This window comes from Moschus berezovskii, chromosome 1 (genome assembly GCF_049115385.1).
Source record: "Moschus berezovskii isolate FMDL1 chromosome 1, NW_MosBer_1.0, whole genome shotgun sequence".
In the NCBI taxonomy this organism is placed as follows: domain Eukaryota; kingdom Metazoa; phylum Chordata; class Mammalia; order Artiodactyla; family Moschidae; genus Moschus; species Moschus berezovskii.
Window position 1 is genome coordinate 138,602,978 of NC_142460.1, and position 25,477 is coordinate 138,628,454.

Genomic DNA, 25,477 nt, shown 5'->3' on the forward strand with positions numbered 1-25,477 from the left:
AAAAGCACTGGGCAGTGGGTGGCAATATATGATTCAGATTTTCCCCCTGGGCATGAGACTAGTGGGGAGGAGAGTCAAGGCCCCACTTGTCATCAGTTAACACCTGACGATGAATTTCCATATCATTATGTTTGTCAAGACAGACACGCATGAATACATGAAACGCGCAAAAATAATAACACTTCAATCTCAGGTACACAAACATACTTAAGAAAGAGAAGTTTTATTAGGGCAATTTCACTTTATTTTTCCATACAGCAAAGTCAACTACTGCAGTAATAATAAAATAAGCATAAAACAAATTGCAGCCCAAGACAAAATACATAATTTTAAGCAACTACAAGCAGAAAGTAAGTTGTGATTACATAATAGTAAAACCAAGCACACCTGTCCTTTCAGCAGATGAAAGTGTAGGGTTGCTGATAAGTGCAACATTATAACCAGCTGGAGTGAAGGCTGGATACACTAATTCAGTAAACAAGTGCCCATTATCACATTTGCTTTTTTGAGTGCTTCTGAGTTGAAAATTAAAACCGTGAAAATTGAACTGTGTTTTATCTTTTTCACCTGCTGAAAGAACAGGCTCCTACAGCAATTAAAAAACAATCACATAACAACTATAGCTACGGTGTGCTGTTTGGTTTGCCTGTTTATGGTTGAAATTTTGTGAAAGTCAATACTTGTTTTGAAGATTTTTTTTCTTTTTTTTTTGTGAACAGTAAACCACTGAAATTGGCAGAAACTGATTTGAATAGTATATGTCCTTAGTATAGTTCTTTCTCTCTCTTTTTTTGTTGTTTTGTTGAAGTTTTAAACATGCAGTAGTTTTTGAAAAATGTAAGGAATATCTGATCCATGATTTCACCTTAATGGTTGAAGGACCTGCTATTTTTGGTAATGATCTTCAGGCAGATTTGGCCCAATGGAGTTTTTGTCAGTCATGAGATCTTGGAAGGATGGCATATCTTTCCAGCTGAAAAAATCCTGGCAAACTACAAGCTGTCCACAAAAAAGCAAAGCAACATGTTTGAAGGGGTATGGAGTGCTAACTCTGTGCCACTTTTGCAAGCAATTTTGCTCAGTCTGTCATTTTATTAGCCTTAACAAAACTCCTTGTAATTATAGACGTTTTTATTCAAAATAAGATCTTACTATTATACAGGTTTCTCTCTTTTGACTATATACAGAAGTGCAAAAAGTCAACCTTCTCTCTAGACGTTCCAACATGCTAAATTGCAGCATAATCAACCCTCAAGAGTTTGCACACACGCTATAATTCTCATTACGTAAACTTTGAGTATTTGGATTATCAACAAAAAGTCCCTTGTTCTATTTATTGATTATGCAGCTTATTTATAACAAGGCCTGATATTCAGGGATTTCAAAAATATTAAACAATACTTTAACATTTGAAATGGATACAGTAGAAAATAAATTTTATTCTAATATCTAGGATCTAGATCTTCTTATAATAACTAATTACAAACAAAATAAATCATCAAAATATTACTCAATTGTCTGCCAGGATTGTTGCGATAGCAACAACTTAACTTCTTACTTAGCAATGATTATATATTTATAAGATATCCATATAAAAGATCTTTGTTCTTTAATGAAAACTAGACAAGAACTAACAATGACTGACATTCTTACACTTTTAATATTAAATCAGTAAAATATAAATCATTTAGTTAACAATACGAATATTCATATGACACTACATGTAATTCAAAACTGAGTATGTTATGAAGGAAAAAACTACTTTTTTTTTGTATTTTGAAAAGTTCTTCGGTAAAATCTACTAAAACAAGAGTCTATAAACTGAAATGGTATTCAATTGTTAATAGAAAATGAAATCTAATAAATGTAGGAAATGAAAAACTACACTTTAACAAGAAAAATAAGTAATATTCTATAATGTAACTAACTACAATAACATGTGGAGTCACCATTACTCTCTTAACACGATTGAAATTACATTGGTATGGGTTCCAACCCGTAATGTAATAATCTAAGGCTTTAATAGATGTACAGTACAATCAGTAAAATCAACACATCAGTCTTATATTAGAAAGCATCTCTCTCAAGCATAAAAACTTGCAGTAAACTTGGAAGTATGGAAAGTTCTAGAACTGAACTTTCACTTCTCCCATTCCATACTAGAACTACCAGTGACCTGGCCCCTACTTCAGCAATTTTTAGAACTGCTGAACAGAGCAAAAATATCCTTTACTAGCTGCAACATCCAAACCACAAAAAAGGAATTCCTTTGGATGAATCCATTCTTAAAAACTGAATGCACATCTATTTTTTCTTAATTTGTAAAAGGCTTTCTAAGGCTATAAGCAGTAAATCTGAACAAAACAAAACAAAACAAATCACATATAAAATTCACCCATGTACTTAACCCACCCAATGACTAGGTTAATTAAACATTTCCCATTTTCATATTTTGGTTTATCATGCATCTGATGACAGTGCTGCTTTCTTCTTTGTTTAGAGTCACTATTTTAAATGTGACTGTGATGAAGCATTTAAGCAAATGTGAAACCATTTTTGCAAAGCATTTAGAGTCTTTTGACTTTTGACAGAGCTATAAATAGAAGCAAAATAATTTCCTCAAACTTTTTTTGTTATCGTGTCTCAGAAATGGCATATCCCTTTTGAATAACATGTTATACAGTATAGTAGGCATAAATATTACACTACAATGCATTAAAATAATTTTTATATATATCTATTATATATAACCTCCAGTATGTGTAAGTTTATCTGTATTGAGAGAGTCTGTGTTGTGCTGTCTATTTTGTTACTGTAAAGTTAAATCGGCCATTTCTGAGACAGCTTTGGTTTCCAAAAAAAAAAAGAATGGTGCCCTTTGACTGATTAGTACTAGCAAATAAGCAACAAAATGTGGCTCTGAAAACAATAACACTGAAGAAATAATACTCTAATTTGATGTACAGTCTATGGCACTTCATGAGAATCCTTAACAACATGGTACTTAAAGCCATGATGTGCTTTAAAAGATACACAGTTGTGGTTTTGCTTGGCACATTCATCTCTGTCAGATCCCTCCCTCACCACATCTTAAAATCTATTACATTAAAAATATTACTCAAACAAAAATGACTGTGCATGCACGCTCTCATCTATAATGGCAATTTTAAATACAAGGTGCACCTTTGTTATTTGTAAACCTTGAAAGAAATAAACTTATTTTTAAAAAATTATATCTTGGTCTACAGACGTACCAATACATAATAGAATCATGGTTACACCATAGTCTGTCTTTTCAAGATGGCATGAATATATAGGAAACTAATTAGGTCTGCATATTTGAATGCATCACTCTGTGCTAGAAAAGAAAGACAATGTTGTTCTTTTAGACAGGAGTATCACCTCAGCACAAATATCAATTAAATGTACAAAGTGTATAGGCAACAGTGTGCAGTGGGTTTCCATGTTGTCTTTTCTTCTGGTTAACATGCAGTATGTGGATGACTTGTGGCTGAGGGGTTTTTGTGTGTGGTTGCTTGACGGTATATACAATATGGCTAATGACCTCGTCCTTTACTCTAACCAAGCACACTGTCCTTTCCTCTTTAGTACGATCTACAAGGGAAAAAGAGATAAACTTCTGTTAAAACAGACAATATCTAACAGCAGTATCCCATACACATTCAACATGAAAATTGTATTTCTTGGTTTAAGGAGTGAACACGGGAATGGCAGCACCTTCATGTAAAAACAAAAAACACATCGCAGGTACAAAGGACCAAAATGTGTTTATTGTCTCTTTGAGAATAAAATGACACAGCTTCATAAAATTGTAGTCTCTGAACAAATATCAGCCAATACACAGCTTAAAGTATAAAATACATTTGCAAAATCAAGGGGCATAATACAGAAAAGCTCTTTTTAGCACTATCATTGTGGGACAGAGTTTACAACTCACTTTACTTCTTTCTAAAGTTTAATAGGTTTCAGAAGTAATGATTTGGCCCACAAAATCAAAATCCATGCAACAGTCCTATTAAAAACAATTTGCTCTGTGTGGATGCTTGATTAGCACAGTATGTGTTTGCAAAAAAAAAAAAAATGATGATACTCTAAGTGACTGCTTTGGATAATTTACAGTTTGGATTTTTTCTAACGGCAAGAAAAAGAAAAATCATTCCTTATGCTCCTGACAAACTGAGGTTGAACTGATATTACAATGTACTTGTGACTTAATAATTCCAGCTGTTACATGAAATTTGTTCCCATAGAATCTTTACATATTCAACCATGCTTTAGCATACAACTTGAGAATTTAAAAAATGATCATTCTGCTCCACTCAAAAACCAGTTTAAATATTGCAGCTTCTCATGAAAATGTATAAGTATTTGTTAAATAAACAGAACCTTAAAGAGCTCAAGTTTCAATACTGACAAATCTACTGTTTTGCTATCTGATGAACTCCACAGCCATTCTGTATCTTTTTTTTCTAAACCTGGATTATTGCTAAGAAACAGAACTTGTTTATGTATATACATACCCAACTGACCATAAAAGCTTGAAATTTTCTTTTAACATGTCAAAAGAAGAACTCTACTTCCAAACCAACGTATTACAAAGTGATGTACTATTATACTGTACAGAATAATAAACCTTATTATCAGAACTGCATCGAGAGAGCTTATGAAACAGAAATCAGTTTCAGTGATTTAACTCATGATTGCAGCATGTCTTTGGTAGTGCACCTCAGACTCAGTTTATCATTCCTTATTTTCAAGTCGTGTCTGTCTTCTTCTCCTGTATGAGTTCATCCTTTGACAAGCTCTTCCTATGGATTATTATTACAAGGGCCTCTGAACTGGTTCCCTAACACCATCTCCTGATTCAACATCCTGTCCCTTCTTCTATAAGGCTCTGATATCTCCTTTCTCTCTACATCAACTTTCACTGTCCAAATTAACTTAATTTCTGACTCAGTTAGGAAGAGCTGCTCCTTCATCTTTGTTCCTAGAGGAATTTGTTCAAAGCTCTCTTATTTTAATGAAGAGTGCTAAAATTTACATCATCATCTCATTGACTGTCGATCTTTTCATCGACCTGGTAACTAACACACAGTAGCTAACACAAAAAATCATTTATAAATGTGTTAATGCACAGATAAATGAATGAAAGGAAGCAACAAAGAAAGAATGATCACCCATCTTATTTACCAGATTCAGTTTTAAGTGTTGTAGCTCTTCTTAAATATAAAAAGCAATACCTAATATAACTCTGAGCAAGTAGACAACTTGAATGAATGTGGAAGAATAAAACATGCTCTAAAAGGATGAAACATGGTCATCTTTGCAAGTCAATGTGTCTGAAAGGAAACCACGAGACTTTCAAACTATTTGAGCAAATATCCAGGTAGATGTGTGCATGAGTGTGTATGTGTGTGCATATATGAATGCGTGAGTATATTTAAATCAGGCTCTTTATATTCTAATGACCCTGATGTGGTGAATCATGGTGTAAACTGGGTACATGTTCTCGTTTAGGATTTAGCAAGACAATTTTTGAATAAAATAAATGCTGACCTATACCAGGGATCAGCAAACTGTTGCCTGTAAGCTAAATCCTGCCTACTGCCTATTTTTGTGTGTGTCCAACATTTTGTGACCTTATGATCCATAGCCCACCACACTCCTTGGTCCATGGGATTTTCCAGGCAAGAAAACTGGAGTGGGTTGCCATTCCCTCCTCCAGGGGATCTTCCCAGCCCAGAGATCTAACCTGTGTCTCTTATGCCTCCTGCATTGGTAGGTGGGTTCTCTGCTACTAGCACCACCAATAAAGTTTAATTGGGACACAGCACACCCTTTCATTTACACACTGTCTCTGGCTGCTTTCATGCTACATCGGCAGAGGAGCTCTATGGCCCACACAACCAAAAGTATTTACTATCTCATCTTTGAAGAAAAAGCTTGCCAGTCCCTGATCTACACTTTCTATTTAGTTTTAAGCTGTATTTTCCCTTCACAATTGTGCTTATTTCTAGTACAAAATTTTTAAAAATGTATATATCCTCAGTATAACGCATATTTAAATGACATTAGCCTATTTCTTATAAATTCATACATTAAAATTCCTCATAACCCATTAAGATAAAATTGTAAGTTCAATACAAATACATTTTTTTTGAAATTCTGCAAAATTTTCTTAAGTGCATTACACAATTGTTATCTTAAAAAAAAAACAACACCACAAATATACACTCAATATTACATAATGAACTTACTGTTTAGTGATGAAAATTCTACATCTGGGTAACATACTTGTGGCTAGTCAGATGTTCGGCAGATATTATGGGTATCTAGCAAATAAAAAATTATTTAATGAATGATCCATGCAAGCAAGCCAACAACCAAGAGATGAAAACATCTTAATATTAAATTTTTTAAGAAAGTGAAATTCAGCTGTGAGGTGACAGTCCTTATCTGATCAACATAATAGTAAGTTAATGTAAACTTAATGCCAAAGTAGCAACTCATTGTTTAAGATCTCTGTGTTAAATACTATTCTATAAATGTTATCGGTTTTTAGGAAGTAAGAGAAGTAAAACTATCAAAAATTCATGCAGAGCAGTAATTGAAAGAAGCCCTTTTTGTTGGCCTACACACACGCACCTGTGGTTTCAGTTATTCAGTATTCTAGAAAGCAAAGTAGGCAATGTCTTGCCTATTTTTGTGCAACCGATTTCTACATTTTCATTCAACTTATGGTATCTAACATTTTTTTCCAAGTTAAAAATACCAGGTAATAATTATAAAGGAGTATTTCAAAAGAACCGGATAAAAGCATGTAAGTCTACTTCAGAACATATTCCTGATCCTGACTGCACATTTTATTGCATTTTAAATGGGCAAGAAAATTACAAAACTTGACAGAAAACACAATAAGGAACCAATATAGAGGTGACTTGTTTCAATCATCCCAACAGCCAACATCTTCCAATTTGTAGCCCAATTCTCCTCTACCCAGAATGATGACTGCTATACTGGGAGAGGCAACCCAGCACAGGTTCAACCCCTAGTGACCCATTTCTGGGTGTGTAAACGTGAGCAAAGCACTTCATTACTCTATACTTAGGTTTCTTCATCTCTAAACTGGCACTAATCTCACTTCAGCAAGGTTGATGGGAGAAGAGTGAAATTGCATACATGAAGGTATTTTGTTGCTGTTTCCATCTAGATGTCCTAGACTAACTAACTCAACGTATTACAATCCACAGTCTGGAGTGTAAATTAGTATGTCTCTATTTTATTTCCATTTCTCAGCTGACATCTTTACACAATTTTACAGCACTGGCAAATGGCACGAAAATGTGCTCCAAGCATAATGAAGCTTCTCATACCATTTTTCCTGCTGCTGCAGGACAGGATGTTGCACCCAACAGTGTAGAAGCATCAAGGATGGGGCTGTCGAAACATACCAAGGACCTTCAACACCAATCGATGCAGATGAAGGGCCAGCTATAAACTTCTGCATGCATGCAGGCTGCATTTTGTGGCATCAGCTATTTCCAGCATCGCTAATGTACTGTAGGCATATACATATGTATGTATATGTAGATATAATATATGTGTGTATATATATATCCATTCCCTTTTCTTTCTTCTGGTTGTCAAACAGTATGAAGACCCAAGATTATGCATGAAATGGTCACAGCACAATGCAAAAAGTAAAGTGTCCCCTACAACCAAGGTGGCCAAGGGCATGTTGAAATTTGCTTTGCTGTAGTTCTGCTTACACCAGCAATTCTATAGTCATACGTGGTACACACAAGAGAGTTCAGCATCGCTGATCTGCACCATAAATGGACTGTATTGAATCCATTAAGAAATTACTGCCATAGATCACTAACATGCCACATACGCACAATCTAGCATTCTTGTAAATGAGTCTGATGTGTTAGCAAAAATCCAAGGCTATTTTGACAAACTTCAGAAAAACTAATGATTCTTTGCCAAGAAATGTTTAAAGCTTGTCTGAAACTTTAAAATACATCCATTTTGGCATGCTGCTTTTGAAAGTTTTTAATGACTATACTTATAGTTCTTCAATGGTACATAGTGTACTGTAAAAACAAAGCTGGCTCCTCCTTATAGTGATAACTGCAAATTCAAATGGCATTTAATTGGTCTTCTTTTCCCAAAGGGGCAATACACTGATTCCCATCTGATACTGTTTAGGTTTTTTTTTTTTTTTTGAGATACATTTGGTTACATTTAACTTGGTCTGTGAATTATCTGAAATTTGATTGGACTCTAGATATTTCATATCTGATAACCATATTGAACTAGTTTTCATAACAAACCTATCTATACTTTCAAGCCAAAAACTACTTTACATAAATTTGATTTTGTTTCAACCAGTATTTTCTAGACTATAATTTTAAATAGGAGCTAAAAATGCTGGCTGAATCTATGCAGATTTTAAATTTTAAATATTTTAATAATTATTTTCTTTTGAATAATTACATTATGAAATTTAAATTTCTGAAACATATTCCTTTTACTTAACAAAAAAACCCTGTGTATTTGTCACTCCATAAGCTTGTATGGAACACAATGACTCTAATTGCTATACTTGGTACCTTCTTTTTTCCTTCATAACCCTCTAACATTTATGCTGAGTAGCTACAGAAATAAAAGCACTTAGGAATTTTATTTTTTCACTTAAATCATTGAGAATCAAAACTTGAAAACTTACTTATTTTAACTTATTTTGAGTATGCAATCCACTTATCATATAAAACTAATGAATTTATAACAAACTATTTACAAGAGTGATTGTTTGTGGCATATATAGCATGTTTAAATATTTTGCTTTTTATTAAGAATTTAGGCAAGAAACTATAGATATATATCTATATCTCCAATGCTTATAACAAAATCCTTAAAATCACCTATATTTTTAAAATTACTTGTTATTATATAAGTTTCAGGTGTACAGCACTGTAGTTCAACATCTGTATACACTACCTGATATAATTTCGACTGGTCAAAATACCTGCATGATTTTGATTTGAGACCAACTGAGAATTGCTTGTGTAAATATCATTTTAGTAGCTTTAGAAATGGAGCTGCGACAACTTTGGAGCACTTATAAATGGCATTAAAGCATTCTGCTGCTCATCATAGAAAGAATGTGTAGGCCAACAAGAGGTATCTTTGAAACCCCATGCTATTAAAGCACCCTCTACAGCCCTCACGGACACACGATTCCCCACTGACCTCAATGGGAAATCCACGTGCGTAAGGGCTGTTGGATTGAGCCCTATTAGAGTTGGTTTTTAAGAAACAAAGCTGTAAATTAGCAAACCTGGTTGGCTGTGGCTGTTGCAGCGAAGGGAACACTTGTGGCAGATGTTGTTGCTGCGGACACAGTGGCTGGCGTAGCACCGTGCACCATGGGAACTTTCGGAGGGAAAATCATATAAGCAAACATACAGAAGAGTGTAGCAATATGGAAACCATGGCAACATGGAGGAGATAATTGGGCATGGTATTTATCACAGCAGTAAGCCATGTGACGGGACATCATCACCAGCGAGTGACATGCAATCACAGCGCAAAGCAGGACAACATTCCAAGGAGAGAGGGGGAAGGGGGATGAAAGAGAAAAAAAAGGGGAAAAAAAGCTTGTTACCATCAAATCAAGAAAATTGACACAAACAGGCTTAATTTGCTAAGTCAAAACCAAGAATTTTATATAGTATTCATAGTTAGACATTCAAAATCTAAGTCAAAATACAGATATTTACTTCATATATACAATTATCTGTTTTTGAATAAAAGTATGTTTTATTATTTACTATTATAAAAATACACAAAATATTACTTTTATGAGATAGTTTTTTTTTTTTTACACACCAGAACTCATAGTCCAATCAAAATCCACCAAAGGTGACTAAAGGAAACTTGTGTGTAAAGAAAACATTTATGTGAGTCCATGTCAATTAAATAGAAAAATGGCATTTAATTGACAGGTGTTAGTAAAAAGGAAATGGACTTGCCCAATAGATAAAAGTTAAACTTAGCAGTGGATTTTGAGGGGCTGTGAGGTGCACCATAGGTTTAAGATAATCAAGAAACAAAGCTGGCACCTACCAACACTTGTAGCGGGTGTCATGCACAATATTGAGCCTGCCCATCATGCATTGCAACAGGAAGGTGGATTTGAAAAGGGAAAAGAATTAAAACATCCCATCACACGTGTAATTAGGAAATTCATTTGAACAAAGAAGAAAAATTGTTATTATGGGAACAGTGGCATGTAACTGTCAGCACAATCAAATCATACAATAGCATAGTGATCAATTAGAACTAGTCTCAAGTGAAGAATAAAAGCCAGTTTAACTGTGTGCTGGTACACTTTGTTTCTCTTAATTGCTGCCTATAAATAAAAGTTAATTTTTTAAAAAATGGAAACCTGCTTAATTCTTTTAAAAATAATACTGCAATTTGTTTTGTTTTAATCTGGTTACTGGCCATCTGGTGGCTTTGCTATTTCTGACTTTTTAACATATGAATAGAGCACATGTTAAATAATTAAGAGAAATTTACTAAGATGCTAAATAAGTCAATGCACAGAACTGACTTAACAATGTAATGAAACCAAAGCACTCATTTCATTCCCTTAGTTCTATTTATTTCCCTATTCAATGTAGCAGCAACCACGTAGAAATGGAAGGGGTTGTGATCAACCATACAGGAATTTTATTTGGAGGGATACAAAGCAGTATAAATAAGGCATAAGGAGAAACTGAACTTCTGCACTGCCTTAGTTTGGAATTTAAATGTACAGAAAACATTTAGATGGGACACGCTTTCTTAAAGTCTCGAACTGGTTTACTTAGAAGGTATCTGAGAAAGCAGACTGGTTTCCCTTGCTGTTTTAAACCTTTAGGACTTCTCAGAACGGAAAGTGTTCTATGAAATTTCACATTCAAAAATGGTTAATTAGATTCAATAAAAACCCTGAATGGGGGATAATGAAGATATGTACATTGCATAGGGGGTGTTGGCAGTGATGTTCACAATGGCTCCACCACAACGTTAAAATCAGTATTACACAGATAGTACCTGTTCTCTTTGCCATATAAACATTGGAAAATCTACCTTATTTTACCAAGCACAGGGCACTTTCCCATAAACTGAATTACTGTTCTTTCTATGAGATTATTTTAGACTCCTAGGTTTTAAAATATCAAATGATTTTATATTTCCATCTAAATCTTGGCACATCCTATTTAAATACTAGCAGCATCTGGGATGAACATTTGTTAGAAAAAATCTGCCAATTGCGTCTTGTCAGAGATGGCCCTACAAAACAAAGCTGCCATTGAGAAGCACAAATTACTTCACTGGCATCCTTGTAACAGCTGCAATAGATTGTTATCACAATTAAGACTGTGGGCGCAATGATCAAAGATTAAACTCGGGAAGAGTGCTAGGGAGGCATTCTCTCAGGTGGAGTACTTTTACACTGATAGGCATTATTTATTAAGACACTTGAAGATCTCTGTCATTTGCTATCACTACTGAGTCAAAGCCTTGTGGAAGACAACAAAAACAAACCAGTGATAACCGAGACAGTAATTTGAGACAGTAGAGCAAGCAAACTTTAATATCCTAGATCCTATGAAATGATTATCCTCCAACAGTTGGGTCAGAAGACTGGGAAAGAATGGATGAAAGATGAATGAAAAAGAATAATGTGGAATTTGAGAAATATTCGTTTTAAATACTGTCCAGGTTGTAAGTTTTAAATTTATTATGTATTATTATGCTGCGATTTGTCTACTATGTTTCATCCCATGCATAAGGAAGGCTGCACATGCTGAAAATGAGTTAACCTTATCCTATCTCTCTAAAACCCTAAAGCTTTTAGGATTTGAATTTCAGTTTGAGCTATCTTCCTCATTACCATTAAAACCAATGCACACAGTTTTGAGAGGGATTTGCAGCAAATAAACATAAGGCAGCAATGAAAATACTAGCCAGGGTGCAGTAACTCACAAATATGAAGACATAATGCTGTAGGACCCACTTACCGAAATAAAAAATCACTTTTGAAATGACCGTAAAATCCATCTTTACATCAGATTGGTTGATTTATGAATAATGATTGCATAAATAGCCAATTAAAATTTTTTCTTCAATTTTCAGCGTAAAGCAAAATTTAAGTGAATGTCTTTGTCAATTTCAAATTTACCCTATGAAGGTATTTGCAGAGCAGAATGGTGTGCTTCTGAGGAATGCAAGATGTTAATTACATGATTTTTAAATTGAAATGTTAAGTTAATCTGTATGAAGATGCAGAAAATACAACTAGGAAAGTAGTTTACCAGTGACATGTATGTGTAGTTCAAATCAGTTCAAGGATAAGGGAAAAAAGTAGAGAGGGAAAAAACCTATAGAGACTTTGTTGGAGGTTTGCATTTAGATGTGGTAATTCAAGCCTATTTAGGTGTAAAAAGTTTATTTAAAGTCTTCTAAAAACACTCTATATCATTTAGAACTAAAAACTCTATCATTTAGAACTGAAAGTTCACAATCAATTGAATTATTCTTAAAATTGATGTCTAAAGAAGCAACAGCTTCATAAAATTTATTTTTATAATGTATTGAATTATATTTTGTGTCTCTACTGAGTTCAGGAAATAACAAAAAAAATCAGTGCTTACTACATTCCTGGTTTTATTCTAAACTCTTAGACCTGTCTGTAAAAGCACTTTAAGAAGATGTTTCATCAAATTATGGTTAAAACTAACTTAAACATAACTCTATGAGAAATAATTACCAGTATTATCTCTTTTTTATATGTGAAAAAATTAAAGTGTAGCTTATGGTAGACTATATTTAAACTTCCAAGCCAGATTTATAATCACTATGCTAAGGTTCAAATAAACCATCTTTATTAACTTCATTAATCATACTAAAAGTGATAATTGAAAGCTTTGTTTTCTTTTCTTTCTGTAAAAGCAACCCCATCCCCCTGCATCTCTCCTCTTATTCCAACCCCTCAGGAAAGTTTTCTGGACTTCTGTTTCCTTCTTTCTAGGAGTGTTCGCTCAAGGTGAAGCTGAAGCTGTTGAAAGCAAACTTATTTTTAGGTTTTCAAAAATCATAAGTCTACAATGACTGAGGGCAATATGCTAGAAAGAGAAGTATGCTTTTGAGGATGGCAAGTAGGCAAAAATGGTGATGGAAAGCAGAGAGAAAAAAATTCTTCCAGACTTGAAGAGAAGGCAAGAATCATGCAGGGCCCCTTGGTAATTGGGCTTGTGGTGTGTTCTTTCACAGCAGTCCTGCCAGAAGCAGGCTTTCCAGGGAATGGGCTGTATGGGAGGCTAAGGAGCTGAGGCAAGGATGCTGGTACCCAAGGCAGGCATAGACGCCCTGGAGCACCTGCCTTCAAGGGATCTTCTAAGCATGGACGATGATTACGTCAGCAATGGGCAGTGTTGACTGAAGAATGGAGACTGGGAAACCTGTCTGAGACTACTGGACAGCACAGGATCACCATTCGAGTAGAGGTGGGGAAGAAGAGAAGATGTGAGGATGGGAATCCTGGAAGTTCAGTGGTGCCTGATCTATCTATCCAATACTGAAACTGAAGTTTAGAATTGGACTTAATATAAATTCAGGAGAACAAAACTGATGTAAATAAAAGTGTTATTTCCTGAAATTTATACCTACAACATAAGTAGACATTAGATTACGTACATTCTGTATGAATAGTAAATTTAGTCTTAACGGGTGAAGGTAAAACAAAAAAATGGACTATACATCCAAAAAAATAAAAATTTCTTCAGTGTGAACATGGTCCAAATTACTTATATTTATCTTTAAATGAGATGGAGGGTGTAAAAGCAAAAGGCTAGAAAACTTTCCTGGGAGGGGTGGGAGTGGGATGGGAGATGCAGTGGGATGCAGTTGACTGAATGAATAGAAAGACGGATGAACGAGTGAGTTAGAAGGATGTGCTGTGTGTGGTGCTAAGTTGTTGTGTCAGACTCATTGTGACCCCATGGACTGCAGCCCACCAGGCTCCTCTGTCCATGAGATTCTGCGGGCAAGAATACTGGAGTGAGTCGCCATGGCCTCCTCCAGTGGAATCTTCCTGACCCAGGGATTGAACCCGCATCTCTTTTGTCTCCTGCATTGGCAAGCATGTTCTTTACCATTGGTACCACCTGGGAAGCCCAGGAAGAAGGATAGGTGGATGGAAAACAGGGAAGGAAAGAAGAAAAAGAGGAAGAGAAGGAGGTAGGAACAGAAAGAATAGACAGATGGTTAGAAGGATGGATGGATAAATGGAGAGGTGAATGCATACATGGATGGATTGATGGATAGATGGGTAAAGGCTACATAAGTCCAAGTTTGTTCTTAAAAGTTATGGTACATACTAATTTTTCTTTACTAGTTAGGTGGCTTGCCATGGAATCCTGATCTTTTGCTAGCAACCTGTTCTATATACAGAGTTTCTTGCTCCAAAGATTTAGTCAACCATGCTTCACTGTAATGTCAATGAAATAGACCTATAAATCCCTGACGTTATTATTAAAGCAACAGACTACAGAATTCTAAATCTCTAAACTGCAAAAAATAAACGGCTTCCTTTCTCTAAGCAGTTCCAATAAAGTCTTCAAATATAACTTCCAAATTATAATATTGCGGTTAGATAGCATGCTCTGATCACAGAATTCATCTACAGGTCTGCAGAATAACCTAGACTTTGGAAAATGAATTTCCTTTTCCCCCATATCACATGAGAGGACACATGAATTTATGGTAGGATAGATTTTCTGTAGTTCTCAAAAATTAGTTGACAATATTTAAAAATGGACAGATTTCACATATAACTGTTCAAAAGTCCAGAATATCTGGGAAATAAATCATAAGATCTAGCAATACTGGACACCAGAGCCATCACATTGAGTCGTATACAACCAACCCTGAGAGGCACAGATACAATCACCCCACAGTCACAAAGACTATGACATACATGGAGCCACAAAGGGTGTCCAGTGCACAACAGCTACAACCTACCAGGCAGATAATCTTCTAAGGCAACAAAAGGCTAAGTCTGAACACTGACTGTTCCCTTCAGACTAGGCCTAAGCTCTCCTGCACCTCCCAGATCCCATAGCTTCAAATTTACTTCTTGCTTCACTTGTTCATATTTCCTGCCTGGCTTTTAAGGCATTTGGGTTTTTACACTTTCTACATTAGATCTCTTTCCTTCCCAGCTGTATGATAAAGTAGTTTGGCAAGAGTATAGATGGGCTATCCATTATAACTTTTTAATGTCATTGTGGCACATAGGTACATATGATATTAAAAATACTCTGAAGGAATGAAGGAGGCACTACCTACTTCTATGTGATGACTAAAAGTTAACCTGCAAGCTCTTTAAAACCGGGTTACAAATAAACCTTATCTGATATTACTATTGCAATAATTACATATTGACTACAAACATTAAAAAAAATTTCTGATGCAAATTTATCATAAAAATGCAAACAAATCTTAAAAATTTCAGCATATTTCAATATATTATGGCATATTTTATTTAAATTAACAATGCTTAGTTTCTAGACAGACAGGTAAGTATGACTCTAATTTATGAAGGTATTTACTGGTTTTCCCTGAGTTTAATTTTATGTAGCATCTTTTGCTCTATCCTAACAGACTAAAACCCATTCCACAGAGAGACTATGGTCTTAAATCAGAGTCATACATGTCATGCAATTAATGATTATACTTATTTAGAAAAGTCTTCAGTCATGTGAATGTTGTTGGAGAAACTGATGCAAAATCCACTTGATAAAAGAGATTATTTTAGGTTTCTTTAAGTAATATATGGAATAAGTTAAATTTGTTTTCACTTTTAGATTTTTAAATAAAGAAATTGTCATTTCTAGAAGTAATGTTTCATTCAGTGAAATAAACTGACAAAAATAGGTTTTAATTTCTTCAAAAAGATCACAGTGGTTACCTATAATTCCCTGAAACTTTGTCTAGTGATCTGACTATAGAAAAATTGACAGATTATTTGTTGGAGACAGCATAAATCTAGGGGGATAGAAATTTATACTAAAGCAAAAAAATTTATTTCTAGAAATCTCTGAAAACATACATACGTTGAGAAAAAAAATTAATTTTATAAAACTTAAAAGAAATGTGACTTTTCCTTCAGAGTACAACAAATACCCAAAGATCAAATGATATAATTTCTATTCTAAAATGGGCAAACTGCAACTTGATGGATACTATTTCATGAGTACAAATACAACTTTACCTGTGGTGCGAGGGCAGGCTATTTCAATTAGTGGAATATTCTATTCTATTCTATTCATTGAATGTTACTACATAGTCTACACATGGATGGCTAGTTTTCAAAGAGGCACTGTATAAAAAGCTATACTTGGCAGTAAAAACTAATGAGAATATAATTTATTCTCACTATTAAAAAACAAATTATCACATTTCCTCATGGTATTTTGAACCTAATGCACTGTAAATACTGTTAGCATAGTATAACATACTAATGAGTCTGGATCTTTGACATACACATCTAATCATAAATTTATCAATTTAATTAATTAAATTCTTTTATTAACTGAATCTCAACACACGGCAATTTTTCAGAAAGATAAAGAGATGAAGAAGAAAATAAGATTAGACTCTCTGGTTACTTGAATTCTAGATTATAAGGAATGTAATATGTAATTTCTGAAGCAAATGAAGAGTAAGTAAAAATAATAAATTTCCAGGTAATTAAGTGACTGATTAGTTTATGTTTTTAAATTGCAAATCTTTGTGTATAGTTCTACAATATGATTATGTTACTAAGTTGAAATCAACTGAAACCACAAATATGTAACTCATTTATAAATTTAAACTTCACTGGGTACTTAGGGCTACTTCAATATTAGCTCAGGACCAACAACTTTAAGTGATGTATTGATGTATACTGATTGGTACCAATAAGATTGGAACAGAGTCAGTTTTTTATTCTCCACCTTGAAAACAAAAGGCTGAAAAATAAAAACCAAAACTGAAGTGTCATTTCATATAATTCAAATGAACTCTGGAATCATGAAGGCAAAGGGGTCTTACAGCAGGAAAGGGTCATAAAATAGCTTGACAGACATGTAACGGTGTTGAGGAAAGAGAAAAAAAAAAGAGAACTCTATTTCATTTCAAGTTACACAAATACAAATAAATATACAAAATATCACTGACTTCTCATCCATTTTTTATCAAACTAAAACTCTTAGTTTCTAAGGAAAATCATAAGAGAGACCTGAGACAACTTTTCATCTTACCTTCCACCTGCGCTATGGTTAAAAATGACTAGGGGCGTGGTTTATCTGCTCTACCAATAGAAATCTACATGCATTATCAGATGTGTTTATTAACAAACTCAAACGCCTTACCTGGTGGGAGAAATGCTGTATGCTGTTGTAACTGCATGTTGGCTAGAGCCTGTTGGTATTGGAAAATACCAGTGTTAAAGACTGCTGTGGCACCGTTGGTTTTTTCAAGAGCAGGCCTCTTTGGTAATGGGGGAAGTACAGCTTGAGGAATTCCCTGTTTAGTGAGTGAGTATAAAAAACAAATACCAGTAAAAAGAGAAAAAGAAAAAAGAAAAATCAGTTGAAGGCTAAAATTGTTAGGAAGCATGAGCAAGCAAGCAGCAGAGCACTTAACTACCCGAGGAAAAAACATCCAATAAACAAAAATTTAAAGGGAAATAAAAAGCAAGATAAAAGCTTTAAAGGAAGCATTATTTTTATCTTGGAGGAAAAAAAAACCCACTAGTATGAGAGCACATGTTATAATGTGTTAAAGTGTTTTAAGTCCCATAATGCTTCAGGCTTTCTGGGAGAAGCCATTGATTTGGGAAAAGAAGAAAAGCTGCACTGCGAGCTCCATGAGGATTGACAAGTATAAGCAATGTTAATAGTTAATTGTACGAAGTGACCGAAACTGGTAAAATAAAACCCAGTCCCACTCTGCCCCCCTCCCCACATCTACCTAAACATGCACATGTCCCAGAGCATGCAAGTTTTTTTTTTTCTTAAAACACTGAACTATAAATATTAAAAAGTCAATAATTCTATCACTAAAGCCATGCTAACCAAACAGGTACATAAATATACAGTCCAAAAATACATTTTTAATGTCCTTCAAATACTTCATTAGAACATTCTACAATGTAGTTAAACTGAATGTGGGCTGCTGGGTTTTTGGATTCTTTCATTGTACCACATCTGTCCAGGGACTTGTTTACAGTCTTTCCACTAATTTTGTCAGGAAACCACACTCAGTTTTCATTGTACTTTACAACTTTATAACAGAAAAAGGAATATATATTTTTTAATTGATTAAAAAAAAAAAACTTGTATCTACAATAAAGCTACATGCCAAGCTAAAAGGTGAAAGGTCATAGTACCAGGTCAAAGGTTGCCTCGAGGGGTCGCTTCAGTGATTTGACAGCCGACTGAGTCTTAATTAGCAGGCAGCGAGCACATGATGGCAATGGGCCAGTGGGGTTCAAGCGCATTAACATAAACAGCAAGCAGAGGTGCATCATGGGGGCAGCAGTGCATTTTTGGGTAGGTGAGAAAAAACAAATAAAAAAACAAATCATCGGAATGCCATATACAACGAATAACAAGACTAAGCATGCACAATAAAGGCACTACTGAGTTGTTATTGGGAGGATAACTCCTCTTTGTAGTTAATTACAAACAAGATACTCTAACAGAAAAAAAAAAAAAAGAGTGGAAGGAAGAGAAGAGGAGAGAGTCTGCCTTCTGTATTTTTGCTCAAGTATCCATAAACAAACACAGAAAAGACCTCTCCGTGACTATTTGACTACACTATGAAATACCACACAGGGTTCTTTTTCATGAATAATTTAACAATTAAGTCATATATTTATGTAAAAAAAAAAAGGACAACATTAAAACAGCTAAGCAAAGAACAAAAATGGACTCATTAAAATCAGCTATTAGATCACGTTAAAATTTACCTTCATTATATAGTTTAGTATCTGTTCTAAATGATCCATTTCTAACTCTTCCTTGAGTACTGCTTTCTCCTTTCTATGTAATGGCATAGGCAAACTTCTCTAGTTTTACAGTTCTGTTTATGCCACAGTATAGTTCAAGATAATCTATATAAGCAAACTGCTCAAAATCTTGTAATGAATTCTGAAAACAGTTTTGTTGAAGCAATTCTCCTAAATAGTTTCAGATTTTGTTATGGTTAAAGCAAGATAAATGTAGAGAAGAGCCTTGATGTGCAGAAGAACACACCGAAGGAAAACAATGGCTGATTAGAGAGCACACAGAAATAAGAGGACCAGAAATGGCAGTATCGTTAAACCGAAAAGGAGACAGGTGTCCTGTACAAAGCGGAAATTTCAGAAACCCTATATCCAGAGTAAGACAGAGTATTAAAAATTAGGCCAAGGGGAGGAGCAATCTGAACCATTTGAGGAGTTACCCTCACTTCTCTGAATGGTCACTTCATTACGTATTGTCTGGGATACCTGAACAAACATATCTTCAGCGAAAAAAAAAAAAAAAAATTTTTTTTTTAAAAAGGTTAATAAATGAATAGCTTGTTGTCAGATACAGCTGTTCACTGCTTTTGTGATGGTTAACAAGGACTGACCGAAGACCTCTACTCACCATGGCAGCTGCAGTGGCTGCAGCCTGTGCTGCGGCGGCCTGGTTGACCTGGTACTGCGCAGCCTTGATCTTGGCTTGCAGGTGTGCGGGAGGATGGAAGTACTTGCACTTTTCCCGCGAGCATCTCCCTTTGATGTAATCCATACACACCGTGACTGTGTTGTCATTGGTGTCGATCATTGTGCTGTCAGCAGGGTGGGCGAACCGACAATCATTTTCTCCTCTGTTGCAATTGCCTCGCTGGTACTCTCGACATACCTATGGGGTCATAGAGTGCACGAAGGTCAGTCAACATGGACAAGCAGAAACTTTCTCAAGATTTAAAGTGCAAGAGTGGTGACAGAAGGCTACAGGCGAAAGGGGAAAAGATAATTTGCAAAGGAACCACAAAATAACTTGATTGCTTCGTCGTATCTGGCTCTTTTGTGACCCCATGGACTGTAGCTCACCAGGCTCCTCTGCCCATGGGATTCTCCAGACAAAAGTATTGGAGTGGGTTGCCACTTCCTTCTCCAGGGGATCTTCCCAACCCAGGAACTGAACCCACAACTCCTACATTGCAGGTGGATTCTTTACTGCTGAGCTATCATGGAAGGCCATACTTACTCATTACTAAGGAGGAAATAGTAACTTTGTAGTGAAGAACTCTATAGACACCCACTTAACCAAACAAAGTTAATATCACCAGTAATAAAGACATAATGATATCACATACCTACTGATATGATGCACTGAAAAAAGGTTACAATATCACATTTGTTGTATTATTGCTGAGAATGCATAACCTGAATTTAATCATGACGATACAATAAACAAACTAAAATGATAGGATGTTTTACAAAATGACTCATCAGTACTCTCCCAAAGTGTCAAGGTCATGAAAGACAAAGAAAGACTGAGATACTGTTATAGACTGAATGCTCCTGAGTCAGAGGAAGGATACTGGTATGACAATGGGTGAAATTTGATTAAAGTCTGTAGATTGGTTAACAGCAGCATATCAATGCTGATTTTCTGGTTTTGTAAGCAGTAACATGGTTATATAAGGCATCAATATTTAGGTAAGCTGGGTGAAGGAGATGCAGGAACTCACTTCTATTTTTGCAAATTTTATGCTAATCAGAAATAATTTAAAAGTGAAAGTGTAAAAAGTAAAATGAAAGTTTTTTGTAAAATGTTTCTAAGAGCTATATTTTTGATCATTAGAGATTCACTGGGTAGTAATGTAAAGCAGATGGAAAAGGATTAGTTTTTGTTATCTGTTTGTTTTATATTTATTAATTTTGGATGGGGTCCCTGGAGAAAAGGTGAAAATGGATTATTTTTCACCCATTTGCTCGATTTGGACCTCTTACTATTAAAGATTGTTGGGGATTTCCCAGGTGGCACAGTGGTAAAGAATCTGCCTGCCAATTTAGGAGATGTGGGTTTAATCCGTGGGTAAGGAAGATCCCCTGGAGTAGGAAGTGGCAACCCACTCCCGTATTCTTGCCTGGAAAATTCCATGGACAGAGGAGCCTGGTGGGCTAAAGTCCATGGGGTTGCAGAGTTGGATGTGACTGAGCACACACTTTATAGCTTGTCAAGGTGCCTGCTCTAATCAAAAAGTTGCCAGAACTTTCATTCAGGAAAGTTTGACCTTCTTGCCACAAGAGGGCCACCTAAACACAGAAAGTCCTTTTGATATTTTTATGCTTTTATTACTTCATGCTTTAAGGATGTTTCCTTTTTGTTTTTCACAAATCTTTTTACAAACTGAGCAGATACAGTCCCTAAACACTCTATTTTGGAATTCATGAAGAAGAAAAAAGGCAAACTCTGCTATGTTTTAAAAAACAAAGATTTTCTTGGATTTAAGTACATAAAATGATTACATTCAATTCCAGGTGTTTCCCCCTTTTATATCCATATCCCATTATTGAGGAAAATGATTCCTTTTAAAAAGGCCTCTATAATTTGTATCATGCTACATGTTAAAAAAGAGCATTATAAATGACATCTTGTACCATTTAGAAACCTCAAGCTAACGCAATGCATCCTATCTACATAGCCGAGTCAACTCTACTCATCACTTCAATTTATATAATTTTAAAAAATTATTAAATAATTACTCTGTGCCACATACTCTTGAGAAATATTAGGAGTAAAAGATGACTTAGAAAGTTACAAAAGATGCTACTTTTTTTTTATCATTACGTTTATCTTCTGGAATAGAAGAAAACAAGGATACTGAGGAGTTTATAATTTGAAAAGCAAATGTGGTTAAGCTGTTATCCAGAATTCTTGTCCTCCACTCTCACTGAGCATGTAATCAAGCTGTGCTGCTTTCTAAACCACAAACCCCCACTTACTAAATTAGACTCCTCAAAATATGAGGAGAAGCACACTTAAATACAGATAAAAACTTTTCATGTAGATATGTAAAACTTATGCATAAGCAAAAGGGCTACTTTTCTGTTTAAAAAATCTGTCAATTCAGCCTTATCCAACAGGAAACTGTTGTTGTTCGGACACTAGTGCTGTTAGCTTTTCAGTAATTTTTGCTTTCTCGAATATGCTCACAGAGAATCTGGTGGCAGCTGAACCAACACTCTTTTCCAATTTCTCTTACTCTCTGCAACAATGACAAGAAACAACATCAAAAGGTAGTCTATCTGCAGGAGCCTGAATAACTACTAAAATCAAAGATTTGCTATTTTCCAAAAGCAATTACGCCAGTGTTTGTGCCAGAAATTTGAGCGTCAGTCCCCCAAAATAAAATCTGAATGCTGGGCTGATTTTGACTTTTTATTTCTCTGTCTGTCTCAATGTTCTTTTTATTTTCAGGAATATGAACTAACCATGAGGTTGCATAAAGATGGTCATTCTAAGACCTCTTCTGGTCCCTGTCCATTTGCTTTATACATATGTATATGTGTGTTTTGTATAAGTTAGTATGTGTGTTTCATATAAGTTAATAACTGGTTTAGTACAATTTTGTACTCTTTACAGTCTTGCAGGATTCATTTAGGGAGAATTCTAAAAAACACTTAAGCAGAGTTGATAACTAGCAGTCAGCTTAGAATCTTGTCCTAAAGTGACTGTTTCACGTTGTTTTTTTTTAATCCAGCTTAATGTTTCTCCTGACAAGAGAAACAGAAGAAATACACTGAAATAGCTTTTCTCCAATTATTCTTGTCTTTGAAAAAATATAAAGAAGAAACAGAAAATCTCTTGTGTAAACTTGTACTGGTGCGAGCCACAAGGCCAGAGGGGCTAGAGACTGTTGCCAAGCTTTAGATGTACATCTGGCTTGTTGGAGACCTATCTGAACAGAACAAACCTCCCAGAGCTTTTCACACAGGTTTTTCTCTAACAATCAATACATCTCATTTCTAAATAAGATTTTTCATTAAAAATAAAATGAGATCTGTTTCTTGACTGATGAGTATGAGTTTGGCCTGGTTTCTCTGATAAACTTGAGAAACTGTAGGGTGTGCTGCTCCCTCAAAGAAATATCTTAGTTGTGGTACTGCATTTGTAAATTCTAGTTGACAGACAAAATTTCAACAAATTTAACCATCTAACTCAAATCAGGATAAGAAGTTGCACAATTTACCATATAGAGAATTTGTAACAAAGAAGATTAAATTTGAAAATAGAACTCCGGGAGTTGGTGATGGACAGGAGGCCTGGCGTGCTGTGATTCAGGGGGTCGCAGAGTCGGACACGACTGAACGACTGAACTGAACTGAACTGAACTGAACAATGTTATGGCCCTTTTTGCTATTCCCATCTAATCTTCTGCACTAATGTTATTTTTCAAATAGTTGTAATTAGAGAATGGTTATTACTTGGTGATCTGTTATTGCTTGCTGATGTATGTAAACATTCTTTTTGCCACTTTACTAAACAGTGTCCATAGTGATCATTTTTGCTGACTGAATCAAATTCCATCAAATAGATATGTACAATATAAGTAAGTCTTTCAGAGAACATCTAGATTATTTCCAATATTTCCATGCTACAAATAATGTTGCAAAGACTATCTTCAAGACCACACCAAAAAAAAATCATTCTATAGGGATAAATATGTAGAAATGGTATTAGTGGGTAACAACTATAACTACTTTTACAGTTTGATAAGTGGTTTCAAATCTAGATGAAAATAATTCCATCTACTAGCTAACGTCCTTCAATCAAAAAGAATGTTTGTAAGTGTTAACATAAGATTTGCTTTGGAAATCACATAAGTTTTGTAAACTTTCATACAAAAATGTTAAGAAGCTACTTTCATATAAAAATCATCACGTCGATAAAAATATTTACTGAAAACATTAAAGTAGTAAATTTCATTTCCAGAAAAACAGCGTTGGCTAATAAACTTTAAATAATCAAAAGGAAAAGCAATTAGAAAAACTTCCTAAGGAAATCTATGTTAATTCTACATAAACCTTCTTTGTTAATTAAACAGCAGTGGTAGTGTGCAAGGAGGACAGAGTCTGAAAACAGAAACTTGGGGTTCTATCTAGTGTTTATATTTACTAGTTATGGAATCATGAATACCAAAAAAATAATACATAGATATCTTAAAACATACTATACAAATCTGATAAAAATAAACAGTTCTGTTATGTGATCTCAATTTTTTATAAACATGACAAACATATTTCAAATCGGTCAAAATAATAATAGGTTGTAAGAAAGTGAAAGTGTTAGTCACTCAGTTGTATCCGACTCTTTTGCAACCCCATGGACTATATAGCCTGCTAGGCTCCTCTGTCCATGGGATTTCCCAGGCAAGAATACTGGAGTGGGTTGCCATTCCCTCCTCCAGGGGATTTTCCCGACCCAGGGATCAAACCCACATCTCCAGCACTGGCAGGCAGATTTTTTTTTTTTTTACTACCACTGAGCCACCAGGAAAGCCCAATTTAAGTTTAATGACTAATATTAAGGAGCTTAGTCAAAGATATATATATACCTGCTATTCCACAGTATCATGGATGTTTTATTTTCTATTAAATTTGAGCTAACACACACTTTAAAACATAAATACTGAATAATCAATTATTTTTATAATCCATAGCATTACAGTTCAAGAATATACAAATATGAAGAAATTATCTATGTTTTCAAAAAGAATTCATATATCCATATCTTAAAATTCTGATGATTAGGGGAAATTATCTCAGTTAATTGTTTGTATAATTACATTTCCAAGATAAATATCTAATGATATGATATCTAGTTTCAGTTTGTTACCAGATAATTGAACAAACTTGGTCTATCAGAATCTCATTTTTTTTAAATGAAGAAAAAGACATCTATAATGCTACTCTAGAGGATTTCTGTTAAGATCATCTGGGACTTTTCTTTGAAGTATAAAAGGTGAAATCCATCATTACAGCCATTAGCCAGTGAAGAAAAGCATATTTCTATAGATAATATAGCTAAGAATTTGTCATTTGATTTCAAGTAACTTAAAAATAAAATCTGAATATATCAGAATGACCAACTAAAGAAACAACTTGCAACTCTATTGTCTCCAAAACAAAACTCAAACTAATTACAGACAGCACAGACTAGACATTTTAAATGGGAACATGAGTTCACCATTTTAGAGTTTTATTACACTACATTATTAAGCCATTCTAAAGTCTTATTACAATTTTTTAAAATTGAAACTTCATAGAACATGTGCATTAAACTCTTAATATTTCTTGGTGATTTTCTAAAGA

The 25,477-nt window shown here is 34.7% G+C and overlaps 1 protein-coding gene across 26 annotated transcripts in view; it reads right to left on the minus strand.

Moving 5' to 3' along the window:
- Window positions 1–204: 204 nt before the first annotated feature.
- The window catches only part of MBNL1 (muscleblind like splicing regulator 1), a 222,165-nt gene continuing 196,892 nt past the window's right edge, over window positions 205–25,477 (minus strand). For 15 of the 26 annotated variants that reach the window (XM_088839780.1, XM_088839691.1, XM_088839750.1 and 12 more), the window contains 7 exons: window positions 19,758–20,015; window positions 18,512–18,565; window positions 17,493–17,646; window positions 10,153–10,188; window positions 9,365–9,459; window positions 6,279–6,353; window positions 205–3,615 (listed from right to left, as the gene is read on the minus strand). In XM_088839780.1, the coding sequence (XP_088695906.1) occupies window positions 6,297–6,353; window positions 9,365–9,459; window positions 10,153–10,188; window positions 17,493–17,646; window positions 18,512–18,565; window positions 19,758–20,015 (654 nt within the window). In that variant the 3' untranslated portion in view covers window positions 205–3,615; window positions 6,279–6,296. The remainder of the gene's footprint in view (window positions 3,616–6,278; window positions 6,354–9,364; window positions 9,460–10,152; window positions 10,189–17,492; window positions 17,647–18,511; window positions 18,566–19,757; window positions 20,016–25,477) is intronic. The other 11 variants (XM_088839697.1, XM_055411411.2, XM_088839733.1 and 8 more) reach the window with 7 other exon arrangements.